The sequence below is a fragment of the Ranitomeya imitator genome, chromosome 5 (genome assembly GCF_032444005.1).
Source record: "Ranitomeya imitator isolate aRanImi1 chromosome 5, aRanImi1.pri, whole genome shotgun sequence".
In the NCBI taxonomy this organism is placed as follows: domain Eukaryota; kingdom Metazoa; phylum Chordata; class Amphibia; order Anura; family Dendrobatidae; genus Ranitomeya; species Ranitomeya imitator.
In genome coordinates, this window is record NC_091286.1 from 68,798,985 (window position 1) to 68,820,843 (window position 21,859).

General features: G+C 42.9%; 1 protein-coding gene across 3 annotated transcripts in view; it reads left to right on the forward strand.

The window, feature by feature from the left end:
- Positions 1-21,859, forward strand: part of TASP1 (taspase 1) — a 215,769-nt gene that overhangs the window by 87,028 nt on the left and 106,882 nt on the right. For all 3 annotated transcript variants that reach the window (XM_069768773.1, XM_069768772.1, XM_069768774.1), the window contains one exon: positions 8,424-8,530. In XM_069768773.1, coding sequence (XP_069624874.1) covers positions 8,424-8,530 — 107 coding nt within the window. The remainder of the gene's footprint in view (positions 1-8,423; positions 8,531-21,859) is intronic.

Here is a 21,859-nt window from a genome sequence, read left to right on the forward strand (position 1 = left end):
CACAATATGAGTCCCCCAAAAAGTATCACACCAGAAACATCATGATGGCTTTCACAAAGTATAAATGCCCGAACACACTCCTCAAGCTTTATGAGCCCTCCACCGTAGTATAATCCCTAACAGCCCCCAACACAATATGAGCGCCCCCATAGTCTCCCAAAAAGTATGATCCCACACACAGAATGATGATACCAATGCCGTATGATCCCCTACAGCTCCCTATATACAAAATGATGATCCTCTGAGGTATTCCCTCACAGCTCCCCAAAACAGAATGATCCCCACAGTACTATTGCACCACAGCCCGCAACACATTATGATGTCCTCCACAGCGCGCACAGTGGTGACCACACACATTCTCCCTATAAGTTCGTGCCCAAAAAAATAACCATTACTCACCTCGCCATCATTTCCCAGCGAGCTACTTCTGTTTTTGCTCTGTACACTAAGGCTCCACAGCAGGCGCAATATAACAAGGCTACTGCGATGACACCCTCAGTTGCACAGTCAGAATGGTGGAAGGAGCAGCTGACGGCTCCTCCACCAATATGTTCACTGGTCTCTGCGACCCGAGGATACCGAGACTGGCCAAATTGAGACGTTGGACATAGGTGCGAAGGGCGACCGCGACATGCGACCTGATAGACACTACATCCAGCCCTTTTGTTGTCTTATTCCACAGGCCGGATGGAAACATCCAGGTCCGCCCCACAGGCTGTTCTTGGCCCAGGTCAGCCCTAAGACTAATTATCTATACAACATACAGGGATGTTACCATTTTACTACATTATATATGTTATTATTGGCCATTTATGGCTTACTGCCTCCGCAGCACTGGCAAGATAAACTCCAAATGTATCCATAGCATTTTATGGATCTGACCATATACCATAAAGTCGTGGGCTGTAAATTCTGAAATATACAGAGTTGAAAGTAAGAAGGTAATTCATTCAGTTGCATACGTCAAAGCTATATGTTCTGCATATATGCCGGAAGTTTCTCTCACAGTTTGCACCATACATATGACTTACTGTAATTGATTCCTCCAAAACTGGCTGTAGGATCACAGCTTTGACTGACGCCACTAGTAATGAGCTTTCATATTTTTGCCCTTAATCCATGTGTCTTTGATAACAAATTGATTGTTTCCAGCCAAAAGAAGCCTCTCCAAATGCTTCTAAATTGTGTAAAATTTAGTTAGTCACTCCCAGTGCCTGTAGCCATCTGTATTCGAAACCTTTTTCTGAATTCTTGTGACTCAAAACCCCTGATAATACATTATATAAGCATCCAGTGATTAAGATTATATTAATATTTATCAGTTCTAATGCACTGACTTTTCACCAGTATAGGCATGCACTTACAGCTGGATTCCTAATATTCCCATCAGCAGGAAATACTAGGAAATGGGTGTTTATAGCACTGATATTGGTGATATACAGTGCCTACAAGTAGTATTCAACCCCCTGAAGATTTAGCAGGTTTAATAATATGCAAATAAGTTAGAGCCTTCAAACTTCAAACAAGAGCAGGATTTATTAACAGATGCATAAATCTTACAAACCAAAAAGTTTTGTTGCTCAGTTAAATTTTTATAAATTTTAAACATAAAAGTGTGGGTCAATTATTATTCAACCCCTAGGTTTAATATTTTGTGGAATAACCTTTGTTTGCAATTACAGCTAATAATCGTCTTTTATAAGACCTGATCAGGCCGGCACAGGTCTCTGGAGTTATCTTGGCCCACTCCTCCATGCAGATCTTCTCCAAGTTATCTAGGTTCTTTGGGTGTCTCATGTGGACTTTAATCTTGAGCTCCTTCCACAAGTTTTCAATTGGGTTAAGGTCAGGAGACTGACTAGGCCACTGCAACACCTTGATTTTTTGCCTCTTGAACCAGGCCTTGGTTTTCTTGGCTGTGTGCTTTGGGTCGTTGTCTTGTTGGAAGATGAAATGACGACCCATCTTAAGATCCTTGATGGAGGAGCGGAGGTTCTTGGCCAAAATCTCCAGGTAGGCCGTGCTATCCATCTTCCCATGGATGCGGACTAGATGGCCAGGCCCCTTGGCTGAGAAACAGCCCCACAGCATGATGCTGCCACCACCATGCTTGACTGTAGGGATGGTATTCTTGGGGTAGTATGCAGTGCCATCCAGTCTCCAAACGTCACGTGTGTGGTTGGCACCAAAGATCTCGATCTTGGTCTCATCAGACCAGAGAACCTTGAACCAGTCAGTCTCAGAGTCCTCCAAGTGATCATGAGCAAACTGTAGACGAGCCTTGACATGACGCTTTGAAAGTAAAGGTACCTTACAGGCTCGTCTGGAACGGAGACCATTGCGGTGGAGTACGTTACTTATGGTATTGACTGAAACCAATGTCCCCACTGCCATGAGATCTTCCCGGAGCTCCTTCCTTGTTGTCCTTGGGTTAGCCTTGACTCTTCGGACAAGCCTGGCCTTGGCACGGGAGGAAACTTTCAAAGGCTGTCCAGGCTGTGGAAGGCTAACAGTAGTTCCATAAGCCTTCCACTTCCGGATGATGCTCCCAACAGTGGACACAGGTAGGCCCAACTCCTTGGAAAGGGTTTTGTACCCCTTGCCAGCCTTGTGACCCTCCACGATCTTGTCTCTGATGGCCTTGGAATGCTCCTTTGTCTTTCCCATGTTGACCATGTATGAGTGCTGTTCACAAGTTTGGGGAGGGTCTTAAATAGTCAGAAAAGGCTGGAAAAAGAGATAATTAATCCAAACATGTGAAGCTCATTGTTCTTTGTGCCTGAACTACTTCTTAATACTTTAGGGGAACCAAACAGAATTCTGGTGGGTTGAGGGGTTGAATAATAAATGACCCTCTGAAAAAACTTTTCCCAATTTAAAAAAAAAATAAACAAAGAAATAACATTCTTTTTTGCTGCAGTACATTTCACACTTCCAGGCTGATCTACAGTCCAAATGTCACAATGCCAAGTTAATTCCAAATGTGTAAACCTGCTAAATCTGCAGGGGGTTGAATACTACTTGTAGGCACTGTAGCTGTGTAGGTTCTAAAGCAACCTAGCGTTGAAGTAGATTGGGCGCTTGCCCCCAACACACTTCCAATCTAATTTCTTGATAACCACAAAGCTTGGTTTCTCAGCACTGCCACATTGGATTGCTACGAGACATGTGTCGTCTTTATTGTACTACAAGGACCTCTTGTATACAGTCCTTTCTCTTGTTTCAGTAGTAAAACCTTCTTGACTGATTTCCTTTTTTTTTTTTGCATATGCTTGGCTTGTACGTGAGAGAAAGAAGTGATTTATATATTCCTAGGTTTTATTATGATTTTACTTAATTAAGAATTCAATGCATAAATCCTATCCTTCAACCGCTGACAGTACACGCTAATGTATTTCAATGTAAAAAGACCACAAAAAAAAGAAAATTCATAGCAGATATTTATCCAAGATAGAAAAACTACTGTATATACTTGAGTATAAGCTGAGATTTTCAGCCCTTTTTTTTAGGCTGAAAGTGCCCCTCTCTGCTTATACTCGAGTCATTGTCCCAGGGGGTCGGCGGGGGAGGGGGAGCGGCAGTTGTCACATACTCACCTGCTCCCAGCACAGTCCCTGCTTCTCCGATGGTCTCCGGGCGCCGGCAGCTCTTCCTGTGTTCACTGGTCACGTGGTACCGCTCATTAAAGTAATGAATATGGACGCGACTCCACGCCCATAGGGGTGGAGCATATATTCATTACTTTAATGAGCGTTACCAGTGACCATTGAACACAGGAACGAGCTGCCGGCGCCAGAGAGACCATCAGAGAAGCAGGGACGTGCCTACCGCGCCAGGATGGGGAGGGTGAGCCATGCGATATTCACCTCTCCCCGTTCCACCGCTGCACACCGCTGTGTCTTCCTTGTCCTCTGGCTGTGACGTTCAGGTCAGAGGGCACGATGACCTGTTTAGTGTGCGCACCGCCCTCTGCCTGAACAGACACATCGGTGCGCTGTGGTGGAAAGGTGGACAGTTGAATATCGCAAGTGCTGGTGTCCCCGCCTGCTCAGGACAAGAGGTGAGTATCTCATTTTTTTATTTTAATCACAGCAGCAGCATATGGGGCATATTATTCTATGGATCTTATGGGGCCATAATCCACCTTTATGCAATATGGTATGGGGCAAATGTTTCTATGGAGCATCTTATGGGGCCATAAACCTTTGTGCAGCATTATATGGGACACATTTTCTATGGAGCATCTTATGGGGCCCATCATAAACTTTATGGAGCATTATATAGGGTGTCTTTTGTATGGAGCATTATATGGGGATCCTTATTCAATATGGATATTCAAAAACACTTAACCTACTGATGTCTCAATTAATTTTACTTTAATTGGTATCTATTTTTATTTTTGAAATTTAACATTAGCTGCTGCATTTCCCGCCCTAGGCTTATACTCGAGTCATTAAGTTTTATTCGGATTCCCATGACAGCACTACGAGAGAGGGGATCCGCCCTTCAGGAACAGGAAACCTACAGATACAAAAGGGCGGTACCTCTCCCCATGCATCAGTTGGTTTCCTGTTCCTGGAGGGACAGGATCCTACAGATTTCATCTCGTAAGGAGCCCAGGCCGGCCGGTCGAATCTGGTAGCGGGGGGGTCTCCTACCTCGACCGGTGCGGAGAGTCCTGGAGACGCCACGGTGGTCCAGGCTGGACTGCACGTCAGTGGCGTTGGCAGCAGGGAGCAGGGTCCGGAGGATTCCTTGTCTCCAGAAGCCGGCGTTGGTAAGAGTTCTTTCCCCCCCCTGGGTCAGGCGGCGGCGGTGGGGTGCGGTGGTGTGGTTGCGGCGTCGGAAGTGGAGCGCCGTCCGGAGCACTGCTGGGCATTCCCGGCGTCCTGCATCGCTCACTGAGCGTTTCCGGAACGCTGGGGCGCCGGGGGTGGAGCCGGCAGGTGCTTCCGGTTCACAGGTTGACTGCGCATGCGCGATCATTCCAAAATGGCGGCGCCCATGGTCCGGACACCGGTTTTCCTGTATTACCACCGCTGACCTCCCAGCTGCAGCCTGATCATCAGGGGCCAATGGGGAGCACGCCAGAGGGCCTGCTGACCGGAATACAGGGGGATATAAGCAGGTGTTGGCGATAGAACCCTGCTTTTGGCCACAGCTTCATCATGGCAGATGATGGTGAGCAGCAGCCTCAGCTTCTGGATAAAGTGCGGCAGGAAGCCGTGGGGAAGGAAAATATAAGAGCAGACTTTCTAAGTCGAAACACCTTAAGACAAGGAGAATGGTCTCTGAACACAAAAATCTTCAACCAGATTGTCCGCAGGTGGGGTCATCCAGAGGTGGACTTATTTGCCAACAAGGACAACAGAAAAACAAGAAAATTCTGTTCCTTGAATCCCAGGGAATATCCGCTGGCAGTGGATGCCTTCCTGATCAGATGGGATTTCCGGTTGGCTTATGCGTTCCCCCCGCTAAGCCTGATACCTCTGGTGGTCAGAAAGATAAGGGAGGATCAAGCGAGAATCATACTGATCGCTCCGTTCTGGCCCCGAAGGGCTTGGTTCTCCTGGCTCAGGACCATGTCTGTGGAAGACCCCTGGGTACTGCCGGACATTCCGGACTTACTCCATCAAGGTCCGATCAACCATCCACAAGTGAAGGGTCTCCATTTGACGGCATGGTCTTTGAGAGGTCACTGTTAAAAAACAGAGGATTTTCTCCAAACCTCATTGATACCCTTATGAAGAGTAGGAAACTCATAACAACTAAGATCTACTCTAGAACTTGGAGGAAGTTTCTGGCTTCTTCAAATTTTAATATTGAAGAGGGTATACCAATCAACCAGATTCTAGAATTCCTGCAGAGGGGGCTAGAGCTAAATCTATCCACAAGTACACTAAAAGTACAAGTCTCATCCCTAGGGGCCCTATTTTCTTGTAACATTGCTGGTAATTATTGGGTATCAAGGTTCATCAAAGCAGCTAGTAGATCCAGACCTATACACAGGAATAGGTCAATGCCTTGGGATCTCAACCTAGTCCTCTCAGCCTTGACTAAAGAACCGTTTGAGCCTTTACATTCAGCCTCACTTAAATTACTATCCCTCAAAACAGCATTTTTGGTGGCAATTACATCTGCTCGTAGGGTAGGAGACATACAGGCTCTTTCTAGGCTGTCCCCTTATACAGAATTTCTACAGGACAGAGTAGTCCTCAGACCAGATCCAGCTTATTTACCAAAAGTGGCCTCAGAATTTCACAGATCTCAGGAGATAGTGTTATCGTCATTTCTCCCTAATCCTTCTAATTCCAAAGAGGAGTTACTCAATACATTAGATGTTAGGAGATGTCTATTAGAATATATATCAGTCACTAATGCTTGGAAGAGAGAGGATGCATTGTTTCTATCCTTCCAAGGTCCCAGGAAAGGTCTTAGAGTTTCAAAGTACACGCTAGCGAAGTGGATTAGGGAGGCTATCTCTCTGGCTTATACTGCAGGTGGAGGCCCAGCTCCGCAGAATCTGAGGGCACATTCCACCCGGGCCATGGCTACATCCTGGGCTGAAAGATCTGGAGTGTCGATCGACCAGATATGTAAGGCAGCTACATGGTCATCCCCTTCCACCTTTTTCAAGCACTATAGGTTGGACTTGGGGTTCTCTTCTGATCTCACCTTCGGGTTAAGGGTGCTGCAGGCTATAGTCCCTCCCTAAGGTAGTTTACATCTCTGTAATTCTCTCGTAGTGCTGTCATGGGAATCCGAATAAAGCATTAAGCTACTTACGGGTAGCGGCATTTTTCGGAGGCCCATGACAGCACCCTTAGTTCCCTCCCTATTCACGTGGGGGTTGCACTTCCTATAGTATATATAATGAGATAGATAGATCTCACGTGTGGTATATAGTTCAATATGATGGATTATTTTTGTACATAAACTGTATATAATGTATATTTGTGTGCTACTAACCGCGGTAGTCCTCTCAGGCTCTGAAATACAACTGATGCATGGGGAGAGGTACCGCCCTTTTGTATCTGTAGGTTTCCTGTTCCTGAAGGGCGGATCCCCTCTCTCGTAGTGCTGTCATGGGCCTCCGAAAAATGCCGCTACCCGTAAGTAGCTTAATGCTTTCCCAGTTTTTTTTTTTTGCAAAATTAGGAGTCTCGGATTATACTCGGGTCGGCTAATACTCGAGTATATACGGTAGTTTAGTTTGAATTTAAATTTGAGGATTCAGCAGAAAAGAATAGGAAGATGCCTGAACAGAGAATATATTTTACACCTATTTAGTAATCAGGAAAGTTAATGCGTAATGCAAAAAGTTCTTGGATGGATTTCTCGAGATGCCATAAGAAGTAATACCAAGAAATGGAATAACTAAATGCAAGCACGACTGGTCTGATTTTTTTTTTTACTAGTGTGCTAGGACCAATAGAGCCATACCACTGGTTTCCTTAGTGAAGTCTTCCTGATGGATTCCATTTTATATTCTTTTACATATGTTTGGTCTATACATGAAAGAGAGGGGAAATAATCTGGTGATTCTGGCTACTTTTATTAGGGATTCGTAAATTTTAAGATACGTATGCATGCATGCATTTGTGTATGTGTGTGAATATGTATGGATATACATACATACTTTGTGTGTGTATTGTTGGTAAATATATATTATATATATATGTATGTGTGTATATATATATATATATGTGTGTGTGTGTGTATATATATATATATATATATATATATATATATATATATATATATATATATATATATATATATATATATATATATATATATATAGTGGCTTGCGAAAGTATTCAGTATTAAACCCTTGTAATACGATTAAATTTAATACGATCAAATAGCGAAAAATTGGCTTGTTCATAGGTATTCACCCCTTTTGCGATTAATTAAACTTTTCTGGTGCAAGCAAGTCCCTTCACGAGTCAGATGCTTAGTAAACCTGTGTGCAGTGTAAGTGTCACCTGGTCGGTCAGTATATACACACCTTTACTGAAAGGTCACAGAGGCTGCAACACCATTAAGCAAGAGCCACCACTAACCCAACACCATGAAGACCAAGGAGATCTCCTGACAAGTCAGGGTCAAAGATGTTGAGAAGACAAGTAAGGGTTGGGTTATTAAAAAAAAAAATCATCACAATCTGTGATGAGATAAATATATATATATATATATATATATATATATATATATATATATATAATCACCTATGAAGAACATTAGTAAACAAAAAATCAATATATATATATATGTATATTTATGTATTTATGTACTTTTTTGTTTACTAATGCTCTTCAGAGGTGACAAGCTTTAATGGTGCTACAAATATACTTTAGTATGTTGTTTATGACCGTGGTAATTTATGACAATGGTGGCTGTATACATATTTATTTTCTCAGAGTTAAGCCTGGCTGCTTTTAAACGGAACAAAAGAAAACTGGAACTGGCTGAAAAGGTGGAAACGGATCACATCCAAGTAAAGAAAAGAAGACAATCAAGTGAAAAGGTTGGTTTTATTTCGATGTATTTAATGGCAGCTACCCATTTCTGGTACGTTCATCCAGTGTGTTCAGATGCAGTAATTTGTCTCTTCAGAGAGGATGAGGGCTAGAACTCGTACTAGTACTAGCTATAGGGCGTAGCAATCCTAAAAGCACTAGAGTTCTAGTCCTCGTCCTCTCTGAAGAGACAATTTGCATATTTCCCAGAGGAGCATTGCAGCTCAAGTCTCCTCACCTTGGCATGTTAGGCTTGACTTGTCGTCAATAATGCAGAGCAGTCTACAGACAGGCCCCATTGTTTAAACCTGTAAAATTAGCACTAGATAATCACATATCTGGAATTGTATGGTAGATTAGAAAAAAAACAGATTACTTAAGGCAGTGGGAATATAAGGAGAACTTGCCACTTTTGACCTGGTGACAAGAGATGGCATATAATTTCAGTGTTCTGCCTCCACTTAGTGAGATGACCCTACCTCTTTAACCCCTTGATGACCTTGGGATTTTCCGTTTTTCCATGTTCGTTTTTAGCTCCCCTCCTTCCCAGAGCCATAACTTTTTTTTAATTTTCTGTCAATGTGGCGTTGTGAGGGCTTATTTTTTGCGGGACAAGTTGTACTTTTGAACGACATCATCGGTTTTAGCATGTTGTGTACTAGAAAACGGGAAAAAAAATCCAAGTGTGGTGAAATTGCAAAAAAAAAAGTGCAATCCCACACTTGTTTTTTGATTGGCTTTTTTGCTGGCTTCACTAAATGCTAAAACTGACCTGCCATTATGATTCTCCAGGTCAGTACGAGTTCACAGACACCAAACATGTCTAGGTTTTCTTATCTAAGTCGTGAAAAAAAAATCTAAAATGTGCTAAAAAAATTTAAAATTGCGCCATATTCCAATACGCATAGCGTCTCCATTTTCCATGATCTGGGGTCAGTTGAGGGCTTATTTTTTTGCGTACCGAGCTGGCATTTTTATTGATAACCATTTTGGTGCAGATACGTTCTTTTGATCGCCCGTTATTGCATTTTAATGTAATGTCGCGGCGACCAAAAAAAACGTAATTCTGGCGTTTCTAATTTTTTTTCTCGCTACGCCGTTTAGCGATCAGGTTAATCCTTTTTTTTAATTGATTCTGAATTGCCATCTGAGGTCAAAAAGGGGTTAATAAAGTGATCAATTATAATGAAGCGCCGAACACTTATAGTTTATATTGGGACACTTGTTTGTATGTTCCTCTAAAATCAGCAATGCTGAATTTCCTCTAAGTTGTATTCCTCGTAGATATTGGAAAAGCTCTTTCCAGCTGCGCTGCTAGTTATGTGTTGTGTAGGAACAAAGTAGATTTTTTTTTCCATTTTGGGTTGAATTTATGATAAACATCAATAGTCGGTCCCTTTGTTATCTTCGCTCCAATGCTTTTGGCAACAAACAAAATGATATTTTACAGAACCATCTGGCAATAAAAGTGATCTCAGCTATATAACTTTTTGTGGATTTTTGTGATGATATAAATATTTATCTAAATATTTCTCTGCACCACAAAGTTTAAAGTGATATTTGAAGGCAATCTACCGGAAGGATCAACCCTCCTAAGACGTCTATATTGGCATGTAGGTCGTAGGAAGTTGAATAAAATGATACCTTGATATCTGGGTTCGATATCTTATTCCAGAGAAATCTGTGTGTTTTCTTTAAAATGTAAAGGAGCTGTTCGGATCTATGGACCAGACATAGATCTCACAGAGAGTCTGTATCCAGAGCTTACGGTATTTTAAATTAAAAGGGGTTTTACCAGTGTGAGACACGTAATGACTGACACTTTGCTCTTCTGATGTCACTGCAATGCTGATTGTGATTGTAACTAATATAGTACAGGAGAAGTTGAGCTTTGTTTCATTACAAACACATTTGCAGCTGTAGCTCTTCTATTAGGCCTATTGCACACTTTCAGTGTTTGATGAAGTTTTTATCGTCAGTATTTGTAAGCCAAAAGCATGAGTGGAACAGTTAGAGGAAAAGTATAATAGAAACGCATTCACAACTTCTGAATTTTTTACCATCTCCTGATTAGTGCTGTCAGTTCTGCTGCAGAGCTGTGCCTCATTGCAACAAACACTTTATCAGCAGTCAGTGGGGTGGGACAGTACAGCAAGGCTGACAGCAGTATGACATGGTAGGTGCAGCTTCAGATGTTTGTAATGAAACAAAGCTCTGTTGTCCTGTCCCTCCCCCCTCACTGACTGCCTGTAAGCTAAAAGCAAAAGAAGTTTTAGTTGTAAGCTCTGCAGTGAGATCAGCCCCCTCGAGGAAGCTCAGTACGCGAAACACGCGTCGGGGCTCGTGGTTGACATACTCAGCATTGAACCACACATGGGTAAGTAACTCTTATGGCACTCTGCTTAGATGTTTTTTCACTTGAAATGGGCTAAGTTCATTATGCTAGAGTAGCTATAGGAGTGGTTAGTTGGTCCTTACTTTCATTAACCCCTTCCCGACCCATGACGCCACGTAGGCGTCATGAAAGTCGGTGCCAATCCGACCCATGACGCCTATGTGGCGTCATGGAAAGATCGCGTCTCTGCAGATCGGGTGAAAGGGTTAACTCCCATTTCACCCGATCTGCAGGGACAGGGGGAGTGGTAGTTTAGCCCAGGGGGGGTGGCTTCACCCCCCCCCGTGGCTACGATCGCTCTGATTGGCTGTTGAAAGTGAAACTGTCAATCAGAGCGATTTGTAATATTTCACCTATTATAACTGGTGAAATATTACAATCCAGCCATGGCCGATGCTGCAATATCATCGGCCATGGCTGGAAACACTAATGTGCCCCCACCCCACCGATCACCCCCCCAGCCCCCCGATCTGTCCGGTACACTGCTCCAGCTCCCCTCCGTCCTGTGCTCCGCTCCCCCCCGTGCTCGTGTCCGCTCCCCCCGTGCTCCAATCACCCCCCTGCACTCCGATCCACCCCCCCGTGCTCCGATCCACCCCCCCGTGCTCCGTTCCACCCCCCCGTGCTCCGTTCCACCCCCCCGTGCTCCGTTCCACCCCTCCCGCGCTCCGATCCACCCCCCCATGCTCCGATCCCCCCCCCCCCCCGTGCTCCCCCCCCACCCCATCATACTTACCGATCCTGCCGGGGTCCGTCCGTCTTCTCCCTGGGCGCCGCCATCTTCCAAAATGGCGGGCGCATGCGCAGTGCGCCCGCCGAATCTGCCGGCCGGCAGATTCGTTCCAAAGTGCATTTTGATCACTGAGATAGATTATATCTCAGTGATCAAAATAAAAAAATAATAAATGACCCCCCCCCCCCCCCCTTTGTCACCCCCATAGGTAGGGACAATAAAAAAAATAAAGATTTTTTTTTTTTTCCACTAATGTTAGAATAGGGGTAGGGTTAGGGGTAGGGTTAGAGTTTCGGTATGTGCACACGTATTCTGGTCCTCTGCGGATTTTTCCGCTGCGGATTTGATAAATCCACAGTGCTAAACCGCTGCGGATTTATGGCGGATTTACCGCGTTTTTTCTGCTCATTTCACTGCGGTTTTACAACTGCGATTTTCTATTGGAGCAGTTGTAAAACCGCTGCGGAATCCGCAGAAAGAAGCGACATGCTGCGGAATGTAAACCGCTGCGTTTCCGTGCAGTTTTTCCGCAGCATGTGTACAGCGATTTTTGTTTCCCATAGGTTTACATTGAACTGTAAACTCATGGGAAACTGCTGCGGATCCGCAGCGTTTTCCGCAGCGTGTGCACATACCTTTAGAATTAGGCTATGTGCACACGGTGCGGATTTGGCTGCGGATCCGCAGCGGATTGTCCGCTGCGGATTCGCAGCAGTGTTCCATCAGGTTTACAGTACCATGTAAACCTATGGAAAACCAAATCCGTTGTGCCCATGGTGCAGAAAATACCGCGCGGAAACGCTGCGTTGTATTTTCCGCAGCATGTCAATTCTTTGTGCGGATTCCGCAGCGTTTTACACCTGTTCATCAATAGGAATCCGCAGGTGAAATCCGCACAAAAAACACTGGAAATCCGCAGAAAATCCGCAGGTAAAACGCAGTGCCTTTTATCCGCGGATTTTTCAAAAATGATGCTGAAAAATCTCTCACGAATCCGCAACGTGGGCACATAGCCTTAGGGTTAGGGTTGGAATTAGGGTTGTGGTTAGGGTTAGGGGTGTGTTGGGGTTAGGGTTATGGTTACGGGTGTGTTGGGGTTAGGGTTGTGGTTACGGGTGTGTTGGGGTTAGGGTTGTGATTAGGGTTATGGCTACAGTTGGGATAAGGGTTAGGGGTGTGTCGGAGTTAGAATTGAGGGGTTTCCACTGTTTAGGCACATCAGGGGTCTCCAAACGCAACATGGCGCCACCATTGATTCTAGCCAATCTCGTATTCAAAAAGTCAAATGGGGCTCCCTCAATTCCGAGCCCTGACGTGTGCCCAAACAGTGGTTTACCCCCACATATGGGGTACCAGCATACTCAGGATAAACTGCGCAACAATTACTGGGGTCCAATTTCTCCTGTTACCCTTGTGAAAATAAAAAAAATGCTTGCTAAAACATCATTTTTGAGGAAAGAAAAATGATTTTTTATTTTCACGGCTCTGCGTTGTAAACGTCTGTGAAGCACTTGGGGGTTCAAAGTGCTCACCACATATCTAGATAAGTTCCTTGGGGGGTCTAGTTTCTAAAATGGGGTCACTTGTGGGGGGTTTCTACACCAGGGGTTCTGCAAACGCAACATGACGCCCGCAGACCATTCCATCAAATTCTGCATTTCAAAAGTCACTACTTCCCTTCTGAGCCCCGACGTGTGCCCAAACAGTGGTTTACCCCCAGACATGGGGTATCAGCGTACTCAGGAGAAACTGGACAACAACTTTTGGGGTCCAATTTCTCCTGTAACCCTTGGGAAAATAAAAAATTCTGGGCTAAATAATTATTTTTGAGGAAAGAAAACGTATTTATTATTTTCACGGTTCTGCATTATAAACTTCTATGAAGCACTTGGGGGTTCAAAGTGTTCACCACACATCTAGATAAGTTCCTTTCGGGGTCTAGTTTCCAAAATGGGGTCACTTGTGGGGGGTTTCTACTGTTTAGCCACATCAGGGGCTCTGCAAACGCAACGTGACGCCCGCAGAGCATTCCATCAAAGTCTGCATTTCAAAACGTCACTACTTCAATTCCGAGCCCCGGCATGTGCCCAAACAGTAGTTTACCCCCACATATGGGGTATCACCGTACTCAGGAGAAACTGGACAACAACTTTTGGGGTCAAATTTCTCCTGTTACCCTTGGGAAAATAAAAAATTGCAGGCTAAAAGATCATTTTTGAGAAAATAATTTATTTTTTTTATTTTCATGGCTCTGCGTTATAAACTTCTGTGAAGCACTTGGGGGTTTAAAGTCCTCACCACACATCTAGATTAGTTCCTTTGGGGGTCTAGTTTCCAAAATGGGATCATTTCTGGGGGATCTCCAATGTTTAGGCACACAGGGGCTCTCCAAACGTGACATGGTGTCCGCTAATGATTGGAGCTAATTTTCCATTTAAAAAGCCAAATGGCGTGCCTTCCCTTCCGAGCCCTGCCGTGCGCCCAAACAGTGGTTTACCCCCACATATGGGGTATCAGTGTACTCAGGACAAACTGGACAACAACATTTGGGGTCCAATTTCTCCTATTACCCTTGGCAAAATAGGAAATTCCAGGCTAAAAAATCATTTTTGAGGAAAGAAAAATTATTTTTTATTTTCATGGCTCTGCGTTATAAACTTCTGTGAAGCACCTGGGGGTTTAAAGTGCTCAATATGCATCTAGATAAGTTCCTTGGGGGGTCTAGTTTCCAAAATGGGGTCACTTGTGGGGGAGCTCCAATGTTTAGGCACACAGGGGCTCTCCAAACGCGACATGGTGTCCGCTAACAATTGGAGCTAATTTTCCATTCAAAAAGTCAAATGGCGCGCCTTCCCTTCCGAGCCCTGCCGAGTGCCCAAACAGTGGTTTACCCCCACATATGAGGTATCGGCGTACTTGGGAGAAATTGCCCAACAAATTTTAGGATCCATTTTATCCCATTTCCCATGTGAAAATGAAAAAATTGAGGCGAAAAGAATTTTTTTGTGAAAAAAAAGTACTTTTTCATTTTTACAGATCAATTTGTGAAGCACCTGAGGGTTTAAAGTGCTCTCTAGGCATCTAGATAAGTTCCTTGGGGGGTCTAGTTTCCAAAATGGGGTCACTTGTGGGGGAGCGCCAATGTTTAGGCACACAGGGTCTCTCCAAACGCGACATGGTGACCGCTAACGATGGAGATAATTTTTCATTCATAAAGTCAAATGGCGCTCCTTCCCTTCCGAGCCCTGCCGTGCGCCCAAACAGTGGTTTACCCCCACATGTGAGGTATTAGTGTACTCAGGAGAAATTGCCCAACAAATTTTAGGATCCATTTTATCCTGTTGCCCATGTGAAAATGAAAAAATTGAGGCTCACTATGCATCTAGATAAGTTCCTTGGGGCGTCTAGTTTCCAAAATGGGGTCACTTGTGGGGGAGCTCCAATTTTTAGGCACACGGGGGCTCTCCAAACGTGACATGGTGTACGCTAAAGAGTGGAGCCAATTTTTCATTCAAAAAGTCAAATGGCGCTCCATCCCTTCCAAGCCCTGCCGTGCGCCCAAACAGTGGTTTACCCCCACATATGAGGTATCAGCGTACTCAGGACAAATTGGACAACAACTTTCGTGGTTCGGTTTCTCCTTTTACCATTGGGAAAATAAAAAAATTGTTGCTAAAAGATAATTTTTGTGACTAAAAAGTTAAATGTTCATTTTTTCCTTCCATGTTGCTTCTGCTGCTGTGAAGCACCTGAAGGGTTAATAAACTTCTTGAATGTGGTTTTGAGTACCTTGAGGGGTGCAGTTTTTAGAATGGTGTCACTTTTGGGTATTTTCAGCCATATAGACCCCTCAAACTGACTTCAAATGTGAGGTGGTCCCTGAAAAAAATAGTTTTGTAAATTTCGTTGTAAAAATGAGAAATCGCTGGTCAAATTTTAACCCTTATAACTTCCTAGCAAAAAAAAATTTTGTTTCCAAAATTGTGCTGATGTAAAGTAAACATGTGGGAAATGTAATTTATTAACTATTTTGTGTCAGATAACTCTCTGGTTTAACAGAATAAAAATTCAAAAGGTGAAAATTGCGAAATTTTAAAAATTTTCATCAATTTCCGTTTTTATCACAAATAAACGCAGAATTTATTGACCTAAATTTACCACTAACATGAAGCCCAATATGTCACGAAAAAAGAATCTCAGAACCGCTAGGATCCGTTGAAGCGTTCCTGAGTTATTACCTCATAAAGGGACACTGGTCAGAATTGCAAAAAACGGCAAGGTCTTTAAGGTCAAAATAGGCTGGGTCATGAAGGGGTTAAGTAACCTTGGTCCAGACAGGGCTAACTGTGCTCACCGCTGACAGCTCCAACACTTCTTTGTATGCCCTATGTTACCTAGCATTATATTTTGTGCTGTTTTGGGTTGCACCTTCACATATATTAATGTGGGTTCTCCCGCTGAATGTGTCCATCCTACTCATCTATCGACCCTCACCATTTACAATTATTTAAATATTGTTGTTTTTTAAATATTGTATTATGCTAATAAAATGTATACTTTTTTACTAAAATTGATGACGTTATGTCTATTATGGGGCATCATGCTCCGGATGTGCTTATAGGATTATATTAATGTGGGAGTTTGCCCCTCCTCCACCCTTTTAAGTGCTATGGGCACTTTTTGTAGAAGGGATTGGTATACATATGAAAGTATCCGCAAGGTTGGCCTTTGTCAAAAAATGAGATCAGGAAAGCAGACTGTCTGTCAGTCATTACATATCTCGCACTGCTGATACCCTCTTTCATTTAAAATACGCTCTGGAGGCAGGTTCTCTGGACGATCTATATCCTGCCCATAGATCTTAACAGCTCGTTTAATTTCTCTGGAATAAGTGGAAATTAATATATCAAATTTACAACCTAGTATCTCTATAATGGAGACAATATATATATATATATATATATATATATATATATATATATATATATATATATATATATATATATATATATACATACATTTTCTTCAGATTTTCTAACACTTCATCATGATGAGACCAGTTTAGCACCTAAAATATGGTGAAAGGTCCTCTTTAATGAAATTGGCACATTTTACTCCTGTGTGTCCTTTTAAACAAGACTGGCTTATAAATCGCCAGTCTTGATTAATTTTCCCCCATAATCTTTTAGTTGGGTGCTCCCTCCTGTAGACCTTTTACTTTCAAGCAGTTATGAAAAAGTTTTATACTTTATTTTAATTGGCGACAGTAGTTTGTCTTTCTCCTCATATAAAATATAACATTGTGGTCTGCTGGAAACATGCACGGAGCCAATAATCGGAAGAAAAATGGGCATCACATGGGGGTGTACTATAGGTCAAGCCGCTCACTGTGTTCTTTCTCCATGATTGGCTTCTTGAGGGGATTTTAACATTTTATACAGTTAATATAAACATTTGCTTCCTATGTTTCGTCTTGATTTTAGTCTTGGGGAAATTTGAAATCGATTTTGCAAGTACTGTCTGTGTTAAACAGACTTGGGAAATGAATGTAGGAGCCTTAACGATTTTTACTGCACGGTTTATTTCCATTCCTTTGGTTTTATTTGCTAGCATGTTGTGTAATTTTGTTTTACGGCGTCTAGTTAAGTACAGCACAGAGCGTATGATGCAACAGACATTTTGTACAATTTAGTTGCAAGATGGAGTCGGAGATGTTAAAGTTTAATAACGGTTTTGCGGCTGGAGGTGTCTACAACTCGCTTTATAAGAATGTAATTCTGTTCTGTCCAATATCAAACTGTTATGCCGTAAAAAGGAAAATCTCAACTGTTCAAGGCTTCAAAGACGACCATGGATATTCTGCAGATTCTGAAACCAAGGATTAAAGGTTTATCTCAGGTTATTTAGAAAAAGTAATGGTTGTAATAATTTGTACAGTCACCCAGCATTAAATGGGTGACCCAGGACTTTGGTTATTTTTTGCTATGGGGTTTTCCACTGCTAGGACAACCCATTCTTGATCAAAATGTTTGACCCCCCATAAAATAATAATGCCTATACTCACCGCAGTTCATTTGTTGTGACACCGGCGCCCAGTCAGTGCTGGGATCATTGTTCCCTTCGCACAAATCAAACGTGGAGAGGAAGTCCGGGCTGCAGCTGATCTCGGACTTCATCTTTATGCTCTATTTGACTGGAGGCGGAGACAGTGGTGCTGGCGCTGATGGGGCTCCGGCGTCACTTGTCACAACAACAACATGGGTGCCCCGGGAGAGCAAGTGCTGCCACCGCGGGAACGGCGCCAGCACAGGAGATGAATATAAGCCTTATTATTTTATCAGGACCAAGCGAGGGGTATGACAAGAAGTTGTCCAAGTAGTGGACAACTTCTTTAAGAACTTATAGCCAGGTAGCTGCTAATTACCTGCCTGTTCTACCAGACAACCATCTCTGCCAGCACAGACTTCTCCTGCACCCTATTTTCCTTCTTCCAGTGATGTCACGTCAACAAAGCAGCATCTTCTCTTCTGCTTTATTCGGTCAACATTTCATGACTGCCAATGTCATTCTGATATGCAGTGAAAAGTCGCCTGTCAATCTGCTGGTAGATGGCTGTCCATCAGCATGACATTGGCAGTGACACCCCATCAAAAAAACAGACCGGAAGAAGAGAGGTGAACTGAAGCAGGAGAATCACCACTTAAGTCGGCAGATATCATCACTGGGCAGAACAGGCAGGTATTTACCAACTATCTGTAAGTTTTTGGACCCATAGGAAAAAATAACCCATATATCCCTTTCAATGAACAGGCCTCAAAGGGATTTAAGAATCAGCTATATATTTTATTTTTTTTAAATTTAGAAACTTTTTACATTTACGTGGCTAAACGATTGCCAGCACAGTTTGGTGATACATAACAGTTGCTTTGTAAAAGTAACCTGTCATGTTTAAAATCGTATCTGATCTGTGGACAGGATGTTGTAGAGCAGTAGGAGTTTGAGATTTATGTACATTTTTGTGTGAAAAATTTCAGTAAAACTTGTATTTATTCATTGAAATCCCTGATGTTTGTATGTATTTGAGTCCAGTGGGCCGTCCGAACAGTGATTGGCAGTCTTTCCTGTATGGCTCTGCATGGAGACATCATGGTCAATCACTTGGTCGAACCACCTACTGGACTCAAATGTCTACAAACACCAAAGATTTCAATGAAGTTATGCTGAATCTTATCTAACAAATTTATACATCTTTCTGCTCAACTTTTCTTTCTCTAAACCAGGGGTGGGGAACCTCAGGCTCACTGGCCATTTACAGCCCGCTATGATCTTTTCTCCGGCCCCTGGCAGATTCCTGTGGACTACAGTGCTAGAGCTGGCAGCTGTGTTTTGATGGCCACCAGCATGAGCCGCGTGCAGTGAAAGATTACGTCCTGACATGTTGACAGAAAAAGGTTCCCTACCCCTGCTCTAAACCATGCTGTCCACGGATTGGACTACATGTACAATCTGACAGGTTCTCTTAAAATTTAGAGAAGTTAATTTTTGTGGCACAAATATAGAGGCAATATTTTTTTTTAAGAACTTTCTGCAGTCTATCACTAGACTTAACGGCCACATGCCATACATGAGAATGTCTAAGCTATGATCAGTGCTTGTCTTTGGGTCCCATCATTGAAGGACTGGCAGGGTACGGCCTATGTGGTGGCCCTGGTGCAGCTAGGGATTCTGCTGTTAAGTAATCGCTATTACTTTATTTTATGACAGTTTTAATGGCTGATCCATCACTGGTAAGCCATTAAGAAGTCATAAACGTTGTCTGGTTCCGTTAGATAGAGACGTCTCATGTATGCACAACTTGAATGGAAGACTACAGTTTTGTGAAGTAGGATCTGTCTAATGAGTAAACTGAATCATGAGCCATTATATTAGTTCTTAGGTCGCGTCTCTGTGGCCAGCAGACACCTAGCAGGGGTAAGCATCACTTTCTCGTAAAATTCGATAACATCGTTTAATGTGTCATCCTCCACAAGAAAGATTTGCGGACTTATAGAATGTCAGAAATGTAAGGAGCCAGTGAATTTTTTTCTCAGTTTCAGTTAGGTTTTCCTATGACAAACTCATGACATATGTCGCAAAAATGTTTGATCGGTGGGAGTCAATTTGCTAAGACCCTTACTAATTTCAATACTGTTTCCCTCTTCATGAAAGTATATACGAACAGCAGAGTATTTCTTGTGACTGGACATAATTATAAACCCAAATTGGGTCAGTACACTCCTGTGATTTGGCTGTGAATCGCACCAAGAAAAACCTGCATGCTTATTTTATATAAATATCTCTACATATATATATAGATGGATAGATATCTGTCTACCATATTTTGCGGATTGTAAGATACAACGGATTATAAGATGCACCCCAAATTTGGGGGTCAAAAATAGGGAAAAATTAAATTGTGGTGCTTCTTATTATCTGTGCGTCTTATTTCTTACCACTGGTGGTGGCTGCTGTGGAGCAGGGTCCCAGGGTCGCTCTTGATAGAGGCAGGAGTGGGGCGATACTGTGGATCCCAGGCTGGGAGGAAGGGGTGGTATAAAGGTGCGACGCTGCCAGTGTCGGATGGTGTGACATTTTGTGAAAGCCCGGAGCCCCCACACTTCCATGGTTTACATTGGGGTGGACTCCAGGAAAATGGCTGCTGAGAGCAGCGCATGTGCAGATGGAAATCTCGGCGACAAGATCTTATCTACCAAAATCTTAGTGCTGAGATTTTTATCTGCCCATATGCCGCCCCCAGCAGCATTAATTTTCCCGGATACACTGGAATGTAAAACATGTAAGTGTAGAGGCTCGAGGCTTTCACAAAATGTTGGCGAAGCCCCTTCACCACCAAACACCTGCAGCTTTGCACCTCCGAACACCTTGCCTCCACCAGCAGTTCTTCAATACAAAAAGTGAAAATGAGATATATACACTAGATGGTGGCCCGATTCTAACGTATCGGGTATTCTAGGATATGTAGGTAGTATATAGCACAGGCTACGTACTATATTGCACAGTGACATAGTATATATCACAACCGACGTAGTATATAACTTAGCTACGTAGTATATAACATAGCCATGTAGTGTATTGCACAGTTATGTAGTATATTGGTCAGCCACGTAGTATATAGCAGAGCCACATAGTATATAACATAGCCACCTAGTATATTGCACAGGCACGTAGTATATTGCACAGCCTGAGGTACCCTGTCTGCCATTAGGTACAGAGATGAGATCCCCAGACGTATTGTGAGACCATATGCTGGTGTGTTTGGCCCTGGGTTCTTTCTAATGCAGGACAATGCCAGACCTCATGTGGCTGTAGTGTATCAGCAGTTCCTGCAAGATTAAGGCATTGAAGCTATGGACTGGCCTGCCCATTCCCCAGACCTGAATCCAATTGAGCATATCTGGGACATTCTGTCTCGTTCCATCCACCAATGCTGCGTTGCACCACAGATTGTCCAGGAATTGACTGATGCTTTAATCCAGGTCTAGGAGGATATCCCTCAGGATAACATCTGCTGTCTCATCAGGAGCATGCCCAGGCATTGTAGAGAGGTCTTACAGGCACATGAAGGCCACGCACGCACTAGTGAGCATCATTTCCTTGTCTTGAGGCATTTACCCTGAAGTTGGATCAGCTTGTAATTTGATTTTCCACTTCGATTTTGAGTATCATTTCTAATCCAGACTTCCATTTGATATTAATTTTGATTTACGTTGATTTACATTGATCATTTTTTTGTTTTATTGTTCTCACCGCATTCTTCTATGTAATGAATAAAGATTTGCAACTGGAATATTTCATTGTGATATCTAGGATGTATAATTTTTGTTATGCAGTAAAGTCCGATTCACATATCTCGTATGTAAAAAATTTTTTAAAAAACCCTATTTTCATCAGTGTTGGGTCAGTGAGTCAAATTTTATCGTCAGTGATTTTTCTTGTCTGACAAAAAAAACAATAAATTGCAAAGCTTCTACCCACTAGGCTATGTTAACACGTTGCTTTTTTGCTGCTTTTTTTCTGCAGGAAAACCTGCTTTCTTTGCACTAACGAAGCTACAAAAAAAAGGTTTTGTTTAGTTTTTGCTGCATTTTATGGTCTTTTGTGCATGTTGATAAAGTTTAGTGGGCAGAAAAAATATGATGCAACTTCCTT